The 19,432-nt window shown below is 41.9% G+C and overlaps 1 protein-coding gene across 2 annotated transcripts in view; it reads right to left on the bottom strand.

The window, feature by feature from the left end:
* b4galnt4a (beta-1,4-N-acetyl-galactosaminyl transferase 4a) overlaps positions 1-19,432 on the bottom strand; it is a 437,447-nt gene that overhangs the window by 38,130 nt on the left and 379,885 nt on the right. For both annotated transcript variants that reach the window (XM_021564073.2, XM_036949745.1), the window contains one exon: positions 9,580-9,646. In XM_021564073.2, coding sequence (XP_021419748.2) covers positions 9,580-9,646 — 67 coding nt within the window. The remainder of the gene's footprint in view (positions 1-9,579; positions 9,647-19,432) is intronic.

Raw genomic sequence — 19,432 nt, forward strand, 5'->3', positions numbered from 1 at the left:
AATTAACATTTGCTATCTAACTGAGAGTCTCCTCATTGAAAACATCTGAAGTTCTTCAAAGGTAAATTATTTTATTTGAATACTTTTCTTGTTTTTGTGAAAATGTTGCCTTCTGAATGCTAGGCTTAATGCTATGCTAGCTATCAATACTCTTACACAAATGCTTGTGTAGCTATGGTTGAAAAGCATATTTTAAAAATCTGAGATGACAGTGTTGTTAACAAAAGGCTAAGCTTGTGAGTCAATATATTTCTTTCATTTCATTTGCGATTTTCATGAATAGTTAACGTTGCGTTATGGTAATGAGCTTGAGGCTATGATTACGCTCCCGGATACGGGTTTGCGCGACGCTAGAGGTTAAAGTTAGGTTAAAAGGTTAAGGTTAGGGGAAGGCTTGGCTAAAAGTGTTTACGGTTAGCGTTAGGAGAAGGGTTAGCTAAAATGCTAGGTTGCAAAGTACATGAAAAGTAGAAGTGGTTGAAAAATTGGCAATTAGCAAAAATGCAAAAGTTTCCTTTGGGTTGCTAGACATTCGCCTTATACATAATGACAAAATATGCAGGGTGTATATGAGTAGCTCATGATTTTTTTTTAGGTTGCAACAAAATGTTGGAAACCCCTGCTCTACCCCACACTGTTTGAATATGTTGCAGATTTGGGGCCGCAATTTATGGATATATATATATAGCTGCCCCCAAAAAATCACATTTGATAATGATAATGATAAATTATGGCCAAGAGCCAGTGAGACGTGAAATGAACTAACCAGCTCGGAGTCGGACTCCGCAAACCAAAGGCAAGTGGCTATACAAGTAAGCAACTAGAGACGCAGCTGACAGACTAGTGGATTTGGGAGACGCTGGACATAAGGCCTTTTTTTTAACGACCGCGACTGCCTGCCGTGTCTACAAACCAATGACAGTATACAGTGGCAAGATAAAGTATGTGAACCCTTTGGAATTACCTGGATTTCTGCATAAATTGGTCATCAAATGTGATCTGATCTTCATCTAAGTCACAACAATAGAGAAATATAGTGTACTAAAACAAATAACACACAAAATATTGCATTTTATATATTGAATACATAATTTAAACATTCACAGTGTAGATTGCAAAAAGTATGTGAACCTCTAGGCTAAAGACTTCTCCAAGATTAAGTTTTGCCACATTGAATTATGCCAATAAAAAAAATCTAAACACAACATAATGTAAAGTACTGGTTCCATGTTTCATGAGCTGAAATAAAAGATCCCAGAAATGTTCCATAAGCACAAAAATCATATTTCCCTCAAGTTTTGTGTGGAAATTTGTTCACATCCTTGTGCGACAAGATTGGAGATGCCTTGCCCTATAAAAAACACACAATTTGAGTTTGCTATCCACAAGAAGCATTGTCTGATGTGAATCATGCCTCGAACAAAATAGATCTCTGAAGATCTAAGATTAAGAATTTTGACTTGCATAAAGCTGGAAAGGGTTACAGAAGTATCTCTAAAAGCCTTGATGTTCATCAGTCCACGGTAAGACAAAATGGTCTATAAATGGAGAAAGTTCAGCACTGTTGCTACTGTCCTGCAAAGGTGACTGTAAAAGCACGGCGCAGAATGCTCAATGAGGTTAAGAAGAATCCTAGTGTCAGCTAAAGAACATGCTAACATCTCTGTTGACGAGTCTACGATACATAAAACACTAAACAAGAATGGTGTTCATGGGAGGACACCACTGAAGAAGCCACTGCTTCACATCTGAAGTTTGCAAAAGTGCACCTGGATGTTCCACAGCACTACTGGAAAAATATTCTGTGGTCAGATGAAACTACAGTTGAGTTGTTTGGAAGGAACACACAACACTATGTGTGTAAAAAGAGGCACAGCACACCAACATCAAAACCTCATCCCAACACTAAAGCATTGTGGAGGGAGCATCATGGTTTGGGGCTGCTTTGCTGCCTCAGGGCCTGGACAGCTTGCTATCATCGATGGAAAAATGAATTCCCAAGTTTTTCAAGACATTTTGCAGGAGAATGTTAGGCTATCTGTCCGCCAATTGAAGCTCAAAAGATGTTGGGTGATGCAACAGGACAACGAGCCAAAACACAGAAGTAAATCAACAACAGAATGGCTTCAACAGAAGAAAATACTACTTCTGGAGTGGCCCAGTCAGTCCTGACCTCAACCAGATGGAAATGCTGTGGCATGACCTCAAGAGAGCAGTTCACACCAGACATCCCAAGTTTTTTGCTGAAGTGAAACAGTTTTGTAAAGAGGAATGGTCCAAAATTCTTTCCATCTAGAAATATAGGTATTTCCAAAAGGTTCACATACTTTTTCTTGCCACTGTACATGAATATACAAAGCCATTGGTCACGACACCATTCATTGCTATGGGAAGACTCAATAGCGCATTGAAGACAAATGAAGTCGGTTAAGATATCTCATGGAGATTTAACATGCGCAGTTCGAGCTACTCCAGGTTGTGACGTTGAAGTCTAGCTCAGTGCTGCCCCCTCTCATTGAGTAACTGAAGTTGAAGGCCGGCCGGGATACTGCAGGTTGTCATTAGCAACTAAATGGGGGGAGGGGGGGGGTGTTTGTAGCAGGGGAGAACAACTGCCCTCTCTCATTGAAGCCACGGAAGTTCAAGGCCAACCGTTCCAAATTAATCTTTGTGTAAATATTTTTTTTAACTTGATGTTATAGTCACTTATACTGTAGATATCTCAGTCTGTCAGTCAGTTGGCTAGCTGCCGCAGAGACTTCTATTACTATTGCAGTAACGTTAAATGGCTCTGGCAAGTGTTAGCCAGCTAGCTAGTTGGCTGGCTAGAAGGTAGAAGTAAGAAGCAAGCGATAAACGGAGCTTGACCTCAGCAGGAGCAAAATATAAGCTACTCAATTCTAATCATAACGTTGCTTTACAGAGAGTACTAGTGAAACAGAGAGTGACGAGGGCGAGGCAGGCTGCAATGCATGCAGAAGAGACACAGAGAGAGGAAGCAAGCAGGGAGAGAGGTTATTACATTAGTTCCCAAACTTGGGATTGGGGCCCCATCTGGGATCCCCTGAGAAAATCTGTGCTAATCTTAGCAAACAAATTAAGAACTTTACAAAAGAAGAAGATATGTTTCAATATGAACATCTCTCCGTGACCTACCTAGTAGGTCTACATTAAAATGCAATCAAACTGCAAACAATACAGTTCTAAAAATGTAATACTCTTTTGTTTATATTCAGTGGTAGTTTGTCTTATCCCGATTTCCCATTACATCACTGGGTATTGTCATTATAGCAACCTTGGATCTCGACTAGATGTTGGGTTGACGAGAAGAGACGAGAAGAGGCAAGGAAAGGAGATGCAAGATGAGGAAAGGAAAGGAGAGATGGACGAGAGGAGAAGAAAATAGGTGAGACGAGTGGGTATAATTACACCAATCAATGGTGTGCAGGAAGGAGTGAGTGCCAGTTATTTATAGAGTGTCAGTAGCAAGGCCTGAGATGAGGAATGCTTTATAATTAACAGGGCAGCCCAAGTCGTCTTTTTAATCCCAAATGGGATTGTGGATAAAGCAGAGTGGTACTGTATGAAGCATTTTCCCGGTGGAGAAAGTAAGAGAGGATGTGTGTGTGTGTGTGTGTGTCTGTGTGTGTGTGTGTGTGTGTGTGTGTGTGTGTGTGTGTGTGTGACAGAGAGAGAGACCCAAGGAAGAGTAGCTGTTGGTAAAGGATTAGCTTTATTAAATAAATTAATCAATGCAAAAAGCTGGCAGGTGTCCCCCCACCTCCTGCTTGGTTCACCTGCTCTTGGCACCATGTGCTGAAGGGCAGGTTCAAAGAGTGTGTGTGTGTGTGTGTTTGGAGGATTTTGGACTGAGGAATAGAGCTGGATGAGAAAGGATTGGCAAGAGAGGTCACATTGAGTTGAGGATCAGTTTCAGAGCCAGAGAGTTACTTCAGTGTGTGTTTGTGCTGCATACTGTAACAGCTGGGCCCTTCCTGAGCCAAGAAGAAGCAGTGAGGTATAAGTGGAAAAAATCTGTAGGGCACTTCATTAAGTTTGCACCGCGCACACGCACTCCTCCCTTATCACTTATTTGATGGAGCGGTCAGAATGGAGAGGGTTAACAGGATGCCAGCCTCTGACATCATGGTTGCCAAGTGAACTATTGCTAGTGTCACGTTAATTTAAAGATGGATTGGACCAAGGTGCAGCGTGGTAGGCGTACATTTGTCTTTATTTTACATGACACCGAAAAAACAACAAAACACAAAAACTAACGTAAAGCTACATGCAGTGCAGAAAGCAACTACACACAAACAAGATCCCAACAAACTAAAGGTGGAAAAAGGGCTGCCTAAGTATGATCCCCAATCAGAGACAACGATAGACATATCTTGCCAACAAAGGAATATAAAAACTAGAATGCCCACACAAATCACACCCCAACCTAATCAAATAGAGAAATAAAAAGGCTCTCTAAGGTCAGGTCATGACAGCTAGGCAACAATCTGCATCTGAGATCCAGTAATACGGAACTTGTTAAAACCTCTTTGGGCTGCAATCCCGTTAACGAGATGATATGACAACAGCCAGTGAAAGTGCTGGGCACCAAATTCAAAACAACAGAAATCTCATAATTAAATTCCTCAAACATAAATGTATCTTATACCATTTTAAAGGTAGTCTTGTTGTTAATCCCACCACAGTGTCCGATTTCAAATATGCTTTTCAGCGAAAGCACCACAAATGATTATGTTAGGTCACCACCAAACCACAATAAAAACAGGCATTTTCCCAGCCAAAGAGAGGAGTCACAAAAAGCACAAATAGAGATAAAATGAATCACTAACCTTTGATGATCTTCATCAGATGACACTCATAGGACTTCATGTTACACAATACATGTATGTTTTGTTTGATAAAGTTCATATTTATGTCAAAAAAATCTGAGTTTACATTGGCGCGTTACATTCACTAGTTCCATAAACATCCAGTGATTTTGCATAGCCACATCGATTCAACAGAAATACTTAAATGTAGATGATAATACACATGGAATTATAGATATACCTCTCCTTAATGCAACCGCTGTATCAGATTATATTTTTTTTATTACGGAAAAGGCAAACCTGAGACGGCGCTCATAACAATCAAGTCAAATTAGCCGCCATGTTGTAGTCAACATAAACCATAAATTGCATGCTAAATATTCCCTTACCTTTGATGATCTTCATCAGAATGCACTCCCAGGAATCCCAGGTCCACAATAAATACTTGATTTGTTCGATAATGTCCGTTATTTATGTCCAATTAGCTACTTTGGTACACCTATCCAAACGCTGGTGCTGCTCGACCATTTTTTCTGACAAAATCTTCAAAAAGTTATATTACAGGTCGAAGAAACATTTCAAACTAAGTACAGAATCAATCACTAGGATGTTTTTACCATAAATCTTCAATAAAGTTCCAATCGGAGAATTTTTGTCTTGAGGAGGAACGGAACGCAAGTGGATATCATGTGGAATGCATGTGGCCAGGAAATGGCTGACTGCCAGACACATGGCTAATTCTGCTCTTATTCAGTCCCACAACACAGTAGAAGCCTCATTCAAATTTCTATAGACGGTTGACATATATTGGAAGCTCTAGGAAGTGAATATTCATTCATATCGCAATGGGATTTCAATAGGGAATGGTTAGAAAATATACCAACCTCAGATTTCTCACTTCCTGTTTGGATTTCTTCTCAGGTTCTTGCTTGTCATACGAGTTCTGCTGTACTCACAGACATCATTCAAACAGTTTCAGAAACTTCAGAGTGTTTTCTATCAAATACTAATAATATGCATATATTAGCAACTGAGACTGAGGAGCAGGCCGTTTACTCTGGGCACCTTTCATCCAAGCTACTCAATAGTGCCCCTGCAGCCATAAGAAGTTAATTATCGTTAATGATCATGAGGTCATAGATTCATCAACCTTCCATTACAATGCTAGAATAAAGTGTTTTGAGATGGGGTATTGAGTTTTAAATGTGTTAAAATTAAAGTATTCATAGAGCTATTGGAAATCTTTGGACATCCATTGTGACACTCGATGATCTAAGGGGGCCAAGGGACTGTAACATACTCTGTTTCAGGGGAATTATGGCTCTCTCCAGATATACTGTCCCCATCCATACAGCCAGCAGGGTTCTCTGTACATCATGGTGACAGGAAGAAATAACTCTCTGGGAAAAAGAAAGGCAGGTATATGTTTCATGATGTGATTGTGGTAACATACAGGAACTAAGGTCCAATTGTTCTCCCAATATGGAATAACTCACTATCAAATGCCGACAGCATTACCTCCAAAGATAATTCTCTTCATTCATCGCCACGGCCGTGTATACTTGACTTTTTCCACATTTTTCTTTGTTTCAGCCTTATTCTAAAATTGATTGAAACGTTTTTTTCCTCATTAATCTACACACAATATCCCATAATTAAAAAGCAAAAGCAGGTTTTTAGAAATGTTATATATATATATATATATATATATATATATATCGTAAATGTCACATTGACGTAAGTATTCGGCCCCTTTACTCAAAAAGCACCTTTTGCAGCGATAACGGCATCAAATCTTCTTGGGTATGACGCTACAAGCTTGGCATACCTGTATTTAGGGAGTTTCTCACATTCTTCCCTGCAGATCCTCGTAAGGTCTGCCAGGTTGGATGGGGGGCGTTGCTGCACAGTAAAATTCAGGTCTCTCCAGAGATGTTAGATCGTGTTCAAGTTGGGGCTCTGGCTGCAACATTCAAAGACTTGTTCTGAAGCCACTCCTGTCTTGTCTTGGGTCGTTGTCCTGTTGGAAGGAGAGCCTTACCGCACCCAGTCTGAGCGCTCTGGAGCAGGTTTTCATTAAGTATCTCATTGACTGCTCCATTAATCTTTGCCTTGATCTTGACTAGTCTCTCAGTCCCTGCCACTGAAAAACATCCCTACAGCATAATGCTGCTCCATGCTTCACCGTAGGAATGATGCCAGGTTTCCTCCAGACGTGAAGCTTGGCATTCAGGCCAAAGAGTTCAATCTTGGTTTCATCAGACCAGAGAATCTTATTTCTCATGGTGTGACAGTCTTTTGGCAAACTCCAACTGGGCTGTCATGTGCCTTTCACTCAGGAGTGGCTTCCGTCTGGCCACTCCACCATAAAGCCCTGATTGGTGGAACGCTGCAGAGATGATTGTCCTTCTGGAATGTTCTCCCATCTCTACAGAGGAACTCTGGAGCTCTGTCTGAGTGACCATTGAGTTCTTGGTCACCTCCCTGACCAAGGCCCTTCACCCCCGATTGCTTAGTTTGGCCGGACGGCCAGATCTAGGAAGATTTTTGGTTCTTCCAAACTTCTTCCATTTAAGAATGATGGAGGCCACTGTGTTCTTGGGGACCTTCAATGCCGCAGACATTTTTTGGTACCCTTCCCCAGATCTGTGCCTCGACACAATCCTGTCTCAGAGCTCTACAGACAATTGTGCCGTAGAGCACACTGCATTGCAGTGTGGCGTCACTACAGGCGTCACTATCTTTGGCCTGAATGATAAGCATCATATCTGGTGGAAACCTGGCACCATTCCTACCGTGAAGCATGGTGGTGGCAGCATAATGCTGTGGGTATGTTTTTCAGCGGCAGGGACTTGGAGACTAGTCAGGATCGAGGCAAAGATGAACAGAGCAAAGTACAGAGAGAGATCCTTGATGAAAACCTGCTCCAGAGTGCTCAGGACCTCAGACTGGAGTGAAGATTCACCTTCCAACAGGACATCTACCCCAAGCACACAGCCAAGACAACGCAGGAGTGGCTTCGGGACAAGTCTCTGAATGTCCTTGAGTGGCCCAGCCGGCGCCTGGACTTGAACCCGATCGAACATCTCTGGAGAGACCTGAAAATAGCTTTGCAGGTGTACCAAGCTTGTAGCGTCATACTTAAGATGACTCGAGGCTGTAATCGCTGCAAATGGTGTTTCAAGAACCTACTGACTAAAGGGTCTGAATACTTATGTAAATATGGTTTCGTTTTTTTATTTTAATACATTTGCTACAATTTCTACAAACCAGTTTTTGCTTTCTCATTATGGGCTATTGTGTGTAGATTGATGAGGGACAATTTAATTTTAATCCATTTAAGAATAAGGCTGTAATGTAACAAAATGTGGAAAATGTTAAGTGGTCTGAATACTTTCCAAATGCACTGTATATTTATTTTCCGCACTCTGACATTGCTCGTCCTAATATTTTTATATTTCTTAATTCCTTTCTTTATATTTTTGTGGGATTTGTGTGTATAGTTTTGTATAGTTAGTAGTACTGCACTGTTGGAGCTAGGAACATAAGTGATAATATCTGCAAAACATGTGTACGCAACCAATACAATTTGGTTTGATTTGAAGAGGAATATGTAAGACATTGGAAAAATGTGATGGAATGGAAAGTTGCTGTGTTTCTGTCTAAGTTAGTCAAACTTAACCATGGGTGAAAAACTGTAGTTGTGTGTGTCCATGATAGAGAATATTTTGGAAAATTGTGATGCAAAAGATTCCATGAATCTATGTCTGCGTCCCAAATGTCACCCTATTCCCCATATCGTGCACAAATTTTGTCCAGGGCCAATAGGGCTCTGGTCAATAGTAGTGCTCTATATAGGGTAGAGGGTGCCTTTTGGGACGCAGGCCATGTTTCGATTATTGAATGAGATTTAAGTCCAGTCCTCCAGTATGTTCCAAAATTACAGCAGTGTAGAAATGAAAGGATGGTGGAAAGAAAAGAAAGATAAAGAAATGGAAATTGAGAGTGAACTCATTGAATAGATCATGGCTTAGATTCTTGCCATGTCTCTGTCCCTCCATCACATCCCCATAGAGATTATACGTAATGTTATCAAGCAATTCTCCTGTGTTTATGTCTATGGTGGTCACCCTGGTCTCTATGGTAAGAAAGGGGTCAGTGTTGTGTTTCCCTGTGTCCAAAATGTGTTCTTACATTTTTGATTTACTTGAACTTGATCCTCATATGTTTATGAAAGGCAGAGTGAATGACATCAACAATATGGCAGCCATTTGGTGATAGCCCAGACTGGGATTCAAAAACCCGGAACCAGTGACTGTCATTCCATCACCTAAGCCATTATGCCAGAGCTCCAATCCTCTTGCAAGGTTGGGTTAAGGTTGTTACAAAATGATGGACACAACCATGAAACACAATACTTCCTGATATAGTATTTCTAGTCCAGTGGTCCAGAGCGAAGGGACTGCACTTTGTTCCTTAGGTCTGCCTTCCTGTCTGCTGAGGAACAATAGGGCAGTGCAGCCTGGAATAGCATCTGTGCTCCAATCTACATCTATCCCCCTAATCAACCCCAGGGAACAGTGTGTGTGTGTGTGTGTGTGTGTGTGTGTGTGTGTGTGTGTGTATACCAAAACTACAATGAAAGCAGCAAGACTCGTTCTTTCGCCATTGGGTAGATATGTGCCTAAGGGGAGCTTCTAGCCAGAGCATTACGGCCAGAGCCAACCAAAAAACAACAAACCCAGCTTACCTGTGTAGAGGGAAATGTAGGCAGAATCGATGACCTCATACTTCAGACCTGGCAGGAATGGACGCCACTGAAAGAGAGGAGAGAGAGAGAGCAGGTGAGACAGACTGCTCGAACGTACAATTTAACTTCATGTGTCATAGGCTGCGTCCAAAATGGCATTGCAAAGGCGCCTGGTCAAAAGTAGTGCACTATATAGGAAATGGGTGCAATTTGTGATGCAGACATAGTACAAGATTTGCCCTGTTCATTTTCACACTCAGTAGTACTTATGTAAAGATGGATTCAGGGGAGGGGAGGAGAAGAGAAGAGAAAAAGGAGAAGAGGGGATGAGAGGAGATGAGAGGAGAGAATGGGAGGAAAGTCTGAACCTCTGTCTTATCTCAGAACAGGGGCAAAATATTGCTGGTTCGAATACCCGAGCCGACTATGTGAAAATCTGTTCAAGGCACTTAACCCTAATTTGCTCAAGGGGTGCCGTACCACTATGGCTGGCACTGTAAAAACAACACCTACCCGGCATATGTGACAATAAAAAATAAAAAACAAATATAAAATTACCCTCAAACTTCAAGCGCCACTATGCCCAGAGGTCTACCATTACCAGAAAGACGGAGAGATGCAGAGGAGAGATAGAGATGGACGCAGAGGAGTCGCAGAGAAACAGAAAAGATAGAAAACCAGACAGAAGTATCAATAGACACAGAAAGATAAAGAGGGCTTAAGAATGCGGGAGCAACAAAAGAGAGAATAAGTACAGCAGTGGGAGAAAGAGGCAGACAGACCAAAACGAGGAGACAAAGTAGAGCAAGCAAGGAGAGTGCTTGGCTGGTGTGTGAATCCTGTGCTTGGGTAATACGCAGAGTGCTTGCAGCAGCACAAACAGAGACTGTGTCCCAAATGGTACCCTATTCCCTATATATTTCCATTTGGTAAAAGGTAATGCATTATATAGGGAATAAGGAGTCATTTGGGACACAAACAGAGAGAGAGACAGACAGGCTACAATCCTTTTAAAGAGATTCTGAATTTACCAAGTCACTACTGGTTACCAGCAACCTTTCGGTCCAACACTCTAACCACTAGGCTACCCTGCCGCCCCAAATGGTTTCACCATAGTCCAAAACTGGCAGGAGAAGTTGATTGTACAATTTGCTTCCTGCTTTTTAGAAAGAGGCAAGATCTATTTCAATATTGGTACGTTTTTTAAAGGCCTCTTTAAATATATATTTTTTTACTTTATCCATCCAAATGCCCAGATATTTATAGGCGGGGATCTGCTGGATGAGAGAACCATCCAATCAGTATATGTGTAGCCCATCTAAAGAGTTTTAAATCAACAAGGGATTTCTGCAAAGTCAGATTGCAGCTCTAACATAGCTTGGTCAACAGCATATACTGTATAACCGTATCATCTACATACAGATGAAAAATGGCGCCGATAGATAGGGCAGCCGTGCTTCTAGCCCCTAGACAACTTTGCAGTATTTAGCTTTTTTCAGTGTTATTTCTTACATTATGAGCCCAGAATTTATTTTGTGTTATTACATACAGCCGGGAAGAACTTTTGGATATCAGAGAGATGGAAACTAACCAAAATTACCAGCATTACGACCAGGAATACGACCTTCCCAAATCGGGTCCTTTGTTCGTACCCCTCAGGGCAATTGAACTGATTCCAACGGCTGATCCAAAACACTGCAGGCGGAGAGAGGTATTTGGAGTGGACTCGGGAGGCGCACACACCACCCACCACTTCCGAGTATATTACTCGCTAATGTTCAGTCTCTGGATAATAAAGTTGACTCGCTCAGGGCGAGGATTTCCTTCCAGAGAGACAACAGGGATTGTAACATACTCTGTTTCACAGAAACATGGCTCTCTCGGGATATACTGTCTGAGTCGTACAGCCAGTCTGGTTCTCCGCAGAAAGGAATAAATAGGAATAAATAACCCTTCCGGGAAAAAGAACGGTGGGTTGTATGTTTTATGATTAACTACTCATGGTGTGATTGTGATAACATACAGAAACTCAAGTCCTTTTGTTCACCCGACCTAGAATACCTCACAATCAAATGCCGACCGTATTCCCTCCCAAGACAATTCTCTTTGTTTATAGTCACAGCCGTGTATATTCCACCTCATGCCGATACCACGACGGCCCTCAAAGAACTTCACTGGACTTTATGTAAACTGGAAACCACATATCCTGAGGCCGCATTTATTCTAGCAGGGGATTTTAAAAGTTCTATCAAAAAGTTCTATCAACACATTGACTGTAGTACTCGGGCTGGTACCACAGTCAATGTGGTACTCCAAACACTGGTACTCCAACTTCCGGGATGCGTAAAAGGCCATTCCCCGCCCTCCCTTAGGCAAATTTGATCACAACTCAATGTTGCTCCCCCCTTCCGACAGACAGAAACTCAAACAGGAAGTACCCGTGCTAAGGATTATTCAACGCTGGTCACACCATTTGGAATCCACGCTTCAATATTGTTTTGATTCAGCAGACTGGGATATGTTCTGGGTAGGCTCCGAGAATAACATCGATGAATACACTGATATGGTGACTGAGTTTATCAGGAAGTGTATAGGAGATGTTGTACCCACTGTAACTATTAAAACCTACCCTAACAAGAAACCGTGGATAGATGTGAAAGCGCGAACCACCGCATTTAACCATTGTAAGGTTACTGGGAATATGGCCGAATACAAAAAGTGTAGTTATTCCCTCTGTAAGGCAACCAAACCATCAAAATGTCAGTATAGAGACAAAGTGGAGTTGCAATTCAATGGCTCAGACACAATAGGTATGTGGCAGGGTCTACAGACAATCATGGACTACAAAGGGAAAACCAGCCACGTCGCGGACACCGACTTCTTACTTCCGGACAAGCCAAACACTTTCTATGCCCACCTTGAGGATAACACAGTGCTACCGACGTGGCCCACTACCAAGGACTGTGGGCTCTCCTTCCCCGTAGCCGACGTGAGTAAGTCATTTAAGTGTGTTAACCCTTGCGCATGTGCAGACCAGCTGGCTGGAGTGTTTACGGACATATTCAATCTCTGCCTATCCCGGTCTTCTGTCCCCACATGCTTCAAGATGGCCACCATTGTGCCTGTACCCAAGAAAGCTAAGGTAACTGAACTAAATGACTATCGCCACATAGCACTCACTTCTGTCATCATGAAGTGCTTTGAGAGACTAGTCAAGGATCATATCACCTCTACCTTACTTGACACCCTAGACCCACTTCAATTTGCTTACCGCCCCAATAGATCCACAGACGATGCAAACACCATCGCACTGCACACAGGAATAGTTATGTAAGAATGCTGTTCATTGACTATAGATCAGCCTTCAACAAAATAAGCAAGCATCAGTTAGCCTGGAACTATCCTAGTGCTAGGCCCATCTCCCAGCTGGCTGAAGAGGTCCATCAGACACTCTTTGGGCTACAATACCTATTTTGAGAATTGGCCTGGACTCATTTTACTGCCGACACGGCGCCCCGCCGATCCATCATGACTGGTCTACCGACGTAATCCACCCGAGGGGGTTTCAACAGGCTCTTCCGTCACAATGTCCCCTGAAGGCCCGTCTGCTAGCTGTCTAGAGCATATCTGCTCAGCTAACTGAGCAGCTAACCGATCGCTGCAGCTGTACACAACTCTAAATAGTCCAACTACCTACCTCATCCCCATATTGTTTTTATTTACTTTTTCTACTTGCACATGCTCATCTGCACATCTATCACTCCAGTGTTTATTTGCAAAATTGTAATTACTTCGCTACTATGGCCTATTTATTGCCTTAACTCCTTACTCCATTTGCACACACTTTATGTAGATTTTTCTACTGTGTTATTGACTGTACTTTTGTTCATCCCACATGTAACTCTGCGTTGTTTGTGTCGCACTGCTTTGCTTTATCTTGGGCAGGACGCAGTTGTAAATGAGAACTTGTTCTCAACCAGCTTACCTGGTTAAATAAAGGTGAAATATATATATTTTTTTTAAAGTGGGGCCCCACAAAGGATGCCTGCTCATCCCCCTCCTGTTCTCCCTGTTCACCCATGGCTGCGTGGCCATGCACACCTCCAACTTAATCATCAAGATTGCAGATGACACAACAGTAGTAGGCCTTATTACCAACAATGACGAGAAAGCCTACAGGGAGGAGGTGAGGGCCCTGGGAGTGTGGTGCCAGGGAAATCACACAACGTCAACAAAACAAAGGAGCTGATCGTGGACTTCAGGAAATAGCAGATGGAGCACCCCCCTATCCACATCGACGGGACCATAGTGGAGAAGGTGGAAAGCTTCAAGTTCTTCGGCATACACATTACTGGCAAACTAAAATGCTCCACCCATACAGACAGCGAGGCTCAGGAGGCTGAAGAAATTTGTCTTGGCGCTGAAAAACTCCCACAAACTTTTACAGATGCACAATTGAGAGCATCCTGTCGGGCTTTATCACCGCCTGGTACGACAACGCAGGACCCGCAACCTCAGGACTCAACCTCCCCACCACCGGGGGCAAACTACCTGCCCTCCAGGACACCTACAGTACCCAATGTCACAGGAAGGCCAAAAAAATCATCAACGACAACAACCACCCGAGCCACTGCCTGTTCACCCCACTACCATCCAGAAGGTGAGGTCAGTACAGGTGCATCAAAGCTGGGACCAAGAGACAGCTTATATCTCAAGGCCGTCAGACTTTTAAAAAGCCATCTAGCACATTAGAGGCTGCTGCCCTGTATACATAGACTTTAAATCACTGGCCACTTTAATAATGGAACACTAGTTGTCTGTCCTCACACTAGTCACTTTAATAATGTTGAAATATTTTGCATTACTCATCTCATATGTATATACTGTATTCTATTCTACTGTATCTTAGTCTATGCCACTCTGACACTGCTTGACATCTCTATGTTTTGGAACATAGGTCCAGTAACACCATCATACTGCAATAGACTTAGGGCAATATGTGTTAGTGCATACTCCCGCTTACAAACAACATACATGTACATGATGCATAGAACCTCTGCTAAAGTGTGTACAACTAAGCACTGTTCAAGTGCCTACTACCCTTTGGTGTATCTTTTCCTCTACTACTTGTGATGCACCAAACACACACACACACACACACACACACACACACACACACACACACACAAATCACACACAAATCACACTCTCTCTCTCTTACTCACACTCGAACACATTCACACGCACACACACACTGTGCAGAAAGACAGCACAGCAGGGCATGTATGAGGTTTTAGCATGCTGCCATTGTCTCCTCTCAAGGTCGACTCTGCCTGTCCTCTCAGGGATCAATGGAAACTGGCACCCCAACACTGTCAGAACAGCCCAGGAGACAGACACACACCACCGCACCGAGCAAGCACGTGAAATGTGCTACATACTTTTCATTGTGTCTTGCTGAAAAGGCGTACACATTTAGATTTGAAAAAGGAATAGGGTTCAATTAAATAGCAATGACAGCAAAAAAAGTAATGGCATTCTAACATCTAGAAGATTCTCCTTGATAATACATGTAGATGTTGAAGAGTTATGGTGGGGACAATCTAAATATGAGGATTCAGGAGAAAGTGTGTGTGTGTGTGTGTCTGCATGTGCGTGCATACACAAGCGTTGATGTGTGTGCATGTGTACGTCTGCATGTGTTTGTCTGTGTGTGGTCTGACACAGCTTGACGGGAGAACCTGAGTACTGCTAACTGGCACTGCAAGATCAACAGAAAGGAAAGAAAATCAATATAGTTGGGGGAAATAATAAAACGGACGAATCGGACATCAAAATGGAGCAGGCGGCCAACAGTCTCAGTCTTTCAGCCCCAATACGCCCTGTGACATATAGGGATATAATATTGTTTTTTTAAACTACTTGTCTTTTAAAAATCTAAATACTTACTTCCAAATGTCTGTAAAGGTCATTGAAATACCCTAAATAGTACTTGAACCCAGGTCTGCTTTCACCCCTAACCTTACCTTCCTCTTCTTCACGATCTCAAATCCCTCCCCATTCTTCTCTCCCTACACTCTCTCCCTATTCTCCTCATCTCCTCTCCTTTATAACTACTTCTGAAAAAGCTCTACTCCTTCTCCCCTACTCTCCTGATCAGAAAAGGTCAGAGTAAAAACAACAACAAAAAAATGGCAGACACGTTTCTAGTTCTTTCACCAGGACATGGGAGGAAAGAGAAGGCCTTTGAATGGAAAAGGACAGTCCAGTGGAAAATACCAGGCAGACAGTTTACTCAGTGAGGTCAGAGTGGAGAAATTTACTGTACTTACTCCACACACACACACACACACACACACACACACACACACACACACACACACACACACACACACACACACACACACACACACACACACACACACACACACACACACACACAAAACACACACAAAACACACACAAGGCACACACAGGCACACACACACACACACACACACCTGACTGAAATCTGTAATTGGCAGATCTGTAAATAGTGAGAGCCCTCTGGCAGAGTGGACAGCAACACAAGACAGATGTTACAACTACTATGGGGGAACAATGGAAGACTACAAGACACTATTTAACTTCTTACGGCTGCAGGGGCAGCATTGAGTAGCTTGGATGAAAGGTGCCCAGAGGTACCCAGAGTAAACGGCCTGCTCCTCAGTCTCAGTTGCTAATATATGCATAGTATTATTAGGATTGGATAGGAAACACTCTGATGTTTCTAAAAGTGTTTGTTTGAATGATGTCTGTGAGTATAATAGAACTCATATGGCAGGCAAAAACCTGAGAAGAAATCCAAACAGGAAGTGAGAAATCTGAGGTTGGTCGATTTTCAGGCCCTATTGAATTGACAGTGGGATATGAATGAAGTTGCACTTCCTAGGGCTTCCACTAGATGTCAACCGTCTTTATAAACTTGAATGAGGCTTTTACTGTTTTGTGGGACTGAATGAGAGCTGAATGAGTCAGGTTACTGGCAGAGAGCCATTTCCTGGTCACTCGCATTCCACATGATATCGCCCTGCGTTCCATTGCTCCTCTAGACAGAACGGATTTCACCGGTTGGAACTTTATTGAAGATTTATGATAAAAACATCCTAATGATTGATTCTATACTTAGTTTAAAATGTTTCTTCGACCTGTAATATAACTTTTTGAAGTTTTTGTCCGAAGTAATGCACGAGCGTTTGGATAAGTGTACATAACGTGCTAACTAAAGTAGCTACTTGGACATAAATAACGGACATTATCGAACAAATCAAGCATTTATTGTGGAACTGCCAAACCTGGGAGTGCATTCTGATGAAGATCATCAAAGGTAAGGGAATATTTATAATGTGATTTCTGGTTTATCTTGACTACAACATGGTGGCTAATTTGATAATTTTTCCGTAATCTGACACAGCGGTTGCATTAAGGAGAGGTATATCTATAATTCCATGTGTATAGCTTATATTATCATCTACATATATGATGAGTATTTCTGTTGAATCGATGTGGCTATGCAAAATCACTGGATGTTTTTGGAACTAGTGAACGTAACGCGCCAATGCAAACTCAGATTTTTTTTAATATAAATATGAACTTTATCAAACAAAACATTGTGTAAAATGAAGTCCTATGAGTGTCATCTGATGAAGATCATCAAAGGTTAGTGATTCATTTTATGTCTATTTATGCTTTTTGTGACTCCTCTCTTTGGCTGGAAAAATGGCTGAGTTTTTCTTTGGCTTGGTGGTTACCTAACATAATCGTTCGTGGTGCTTTCACTGTAAAGCCTATTTGAAATCGGACACTTTGGTGGGATTAACAAAAATATTACCTTTAAAATGCTATAAAATACATGTATGTTCGAGGAATTTTAATTATGGTTACACGTGGTCTGCGGATGTGAAGCTAGTTTGATGTACTGACAAATTGTCTGAAACGACGTTGGATGCGGCTTATGGTAAATCATTTAAATTATATTAACTAGCAACAGCTCAGGTGGACATTCCTGCAGTTAGCATGTAAATTGCACACTCCCTCAAAACTTGAGACATCTGTGGCATTGTGTGACAAAATGTTAAAGTGGGTTTTTATTGTCACCAGCACAAGGTAATGCACAGCACATTCTATGTAATGATCATGCTGTTTTATCAGCTTCTTGATATGTCACAGCTGTCAGGTGGATGGATTATCTTGGCAAGTGATAAAATGCTCACTAATAGGGATGTAAACAAATTTGTGCACAACATTTGAGAGAAATAAGATTTTTGTGGATGTTTTATTTTATTTCAGCTCATTAAATGAGTTTTGTTCAATGTAGTAGGTTGTGACTGGCCTCACACTCCAGTACAGTAGGTGACCGTGCATGCACCTGTCAGTTGGTTGCGATCCACCCCAAAAAATTAAAGAAGAAGATTACTCACTCACATTGACATATTGAATGATGCCTTGAGATGTTGCTTCAATATATCCACATAATTCCTACCTCATCATGCCATCTATTTTGTGAAGTGCACCAGTCCCTCCTGCAGCAAAGCACTCCCACGACATGATGCTGCCACCCCGTGCTTTACAGTTGGGATGGTGTTCTTCGGCTTGCAAGCATCCCCCTTTTTCCTCCAAACATAATGATGGTCATTAAGGCCAAACAGTTCTATTTTTGTTTCATCAGACCAGAGGACATTTCTCCAAAAGGTACAATCTTTTGGAGCAGCGGCTTCTTCCTTGCTGAGCGGCCTTTAAGTTTATGTCGATTTATGGCTCATTTTACTGTGGATATAGATACTTTTGTACCTGTTTCCTCCAGCATCTTCACAAGGTCCTATGCTGTTGTTCTGGGATTGATTTGCACTTTTCACACCAAAGTAAGTTCATCTCTAGGAGACAGAACGTATCTCCTTCCTGAGTGGTATGATGGCTGAGTGGTCCCCTGGTGTTAATACCTGCGTAGTATTGTTTGTACAGATGAACATGGTACCTTCAGGCGTTTGTAAATTGCTCCCTAGGATGAACCAGACTTGTGGAGGTCTACATTTTTTTCTGAGGTATTGGATGACTTCCTTTGATTTTCCCATGACGTCAAGCAAAGAGGCACTGAGTTTGAAGGTAGGCTTTGAAATAAATCCACAGGTACACCTCCAATTGACTCCAATTATGTCAATTAGCCTATCAGAAGCTTCTAAAGCCATGACATTATTTTCGGGAATTTTCCAAGCTGTTTAAAGGCACAGTCAACTTAGTGCATGTAAACTTCTGACCCACTGGAATTGTGATACAGTGAATTATAAATGAAATAATCTGTCTGTAAACAATTGTTGGAAAAATGACTTGTGTCATTCACAAAGTTGATGTCCTAACCGACTTGCCAAAACTATAGTTTGTTAACAAGAAATTTGTGGAGTGGTTGAAAAACGAGTTTTAATGACTCCAACCTAAGTGTATGTAAACCTCCGACTTCAACTGTATGTAGTCTATATGTAGTCTATAAAGTTATTTTGAATATATTATATTATTTTGCCATTTTGAAACATTTGAATGAAATATAGGCCTATACTTCTGTCATGACGTTGGCCTGGGGGGTAGGTTTATGACAGTCATAAATACCTCTTCCCCCCTGTTTACTCTCTCTACCCTACTGATGTGACATTTGAAAACCCCTTGGTTAACATAGTGATTCTGGGAACATCAGAAGGTGGGGGGGGGGGGAAATGAACTATATTCTTGTAATCCAACCAATTGAACATATGCGGTGGTACTTAAAGAATATGATGTCAGTTCGGTTGTCATCTGAGGCATTCTCATCAATGATAGGATGACA

This window comes from Oncorhynchus mykiss, chromosome 2, assembly GCF_013265735.2.
Source record: "Oncorhynchus mykiss isolate Arlee chromosome 2, USDA_OmykA_1.1, whole genome shotgun sequence".
NCBI classification, from domain to species: Eukaryota; Metazoa; Chordata; class Actinopteri; order Salmoniformes; family Salmonidae; genus Oncorhynchus; species Oncorhynchus mykiss.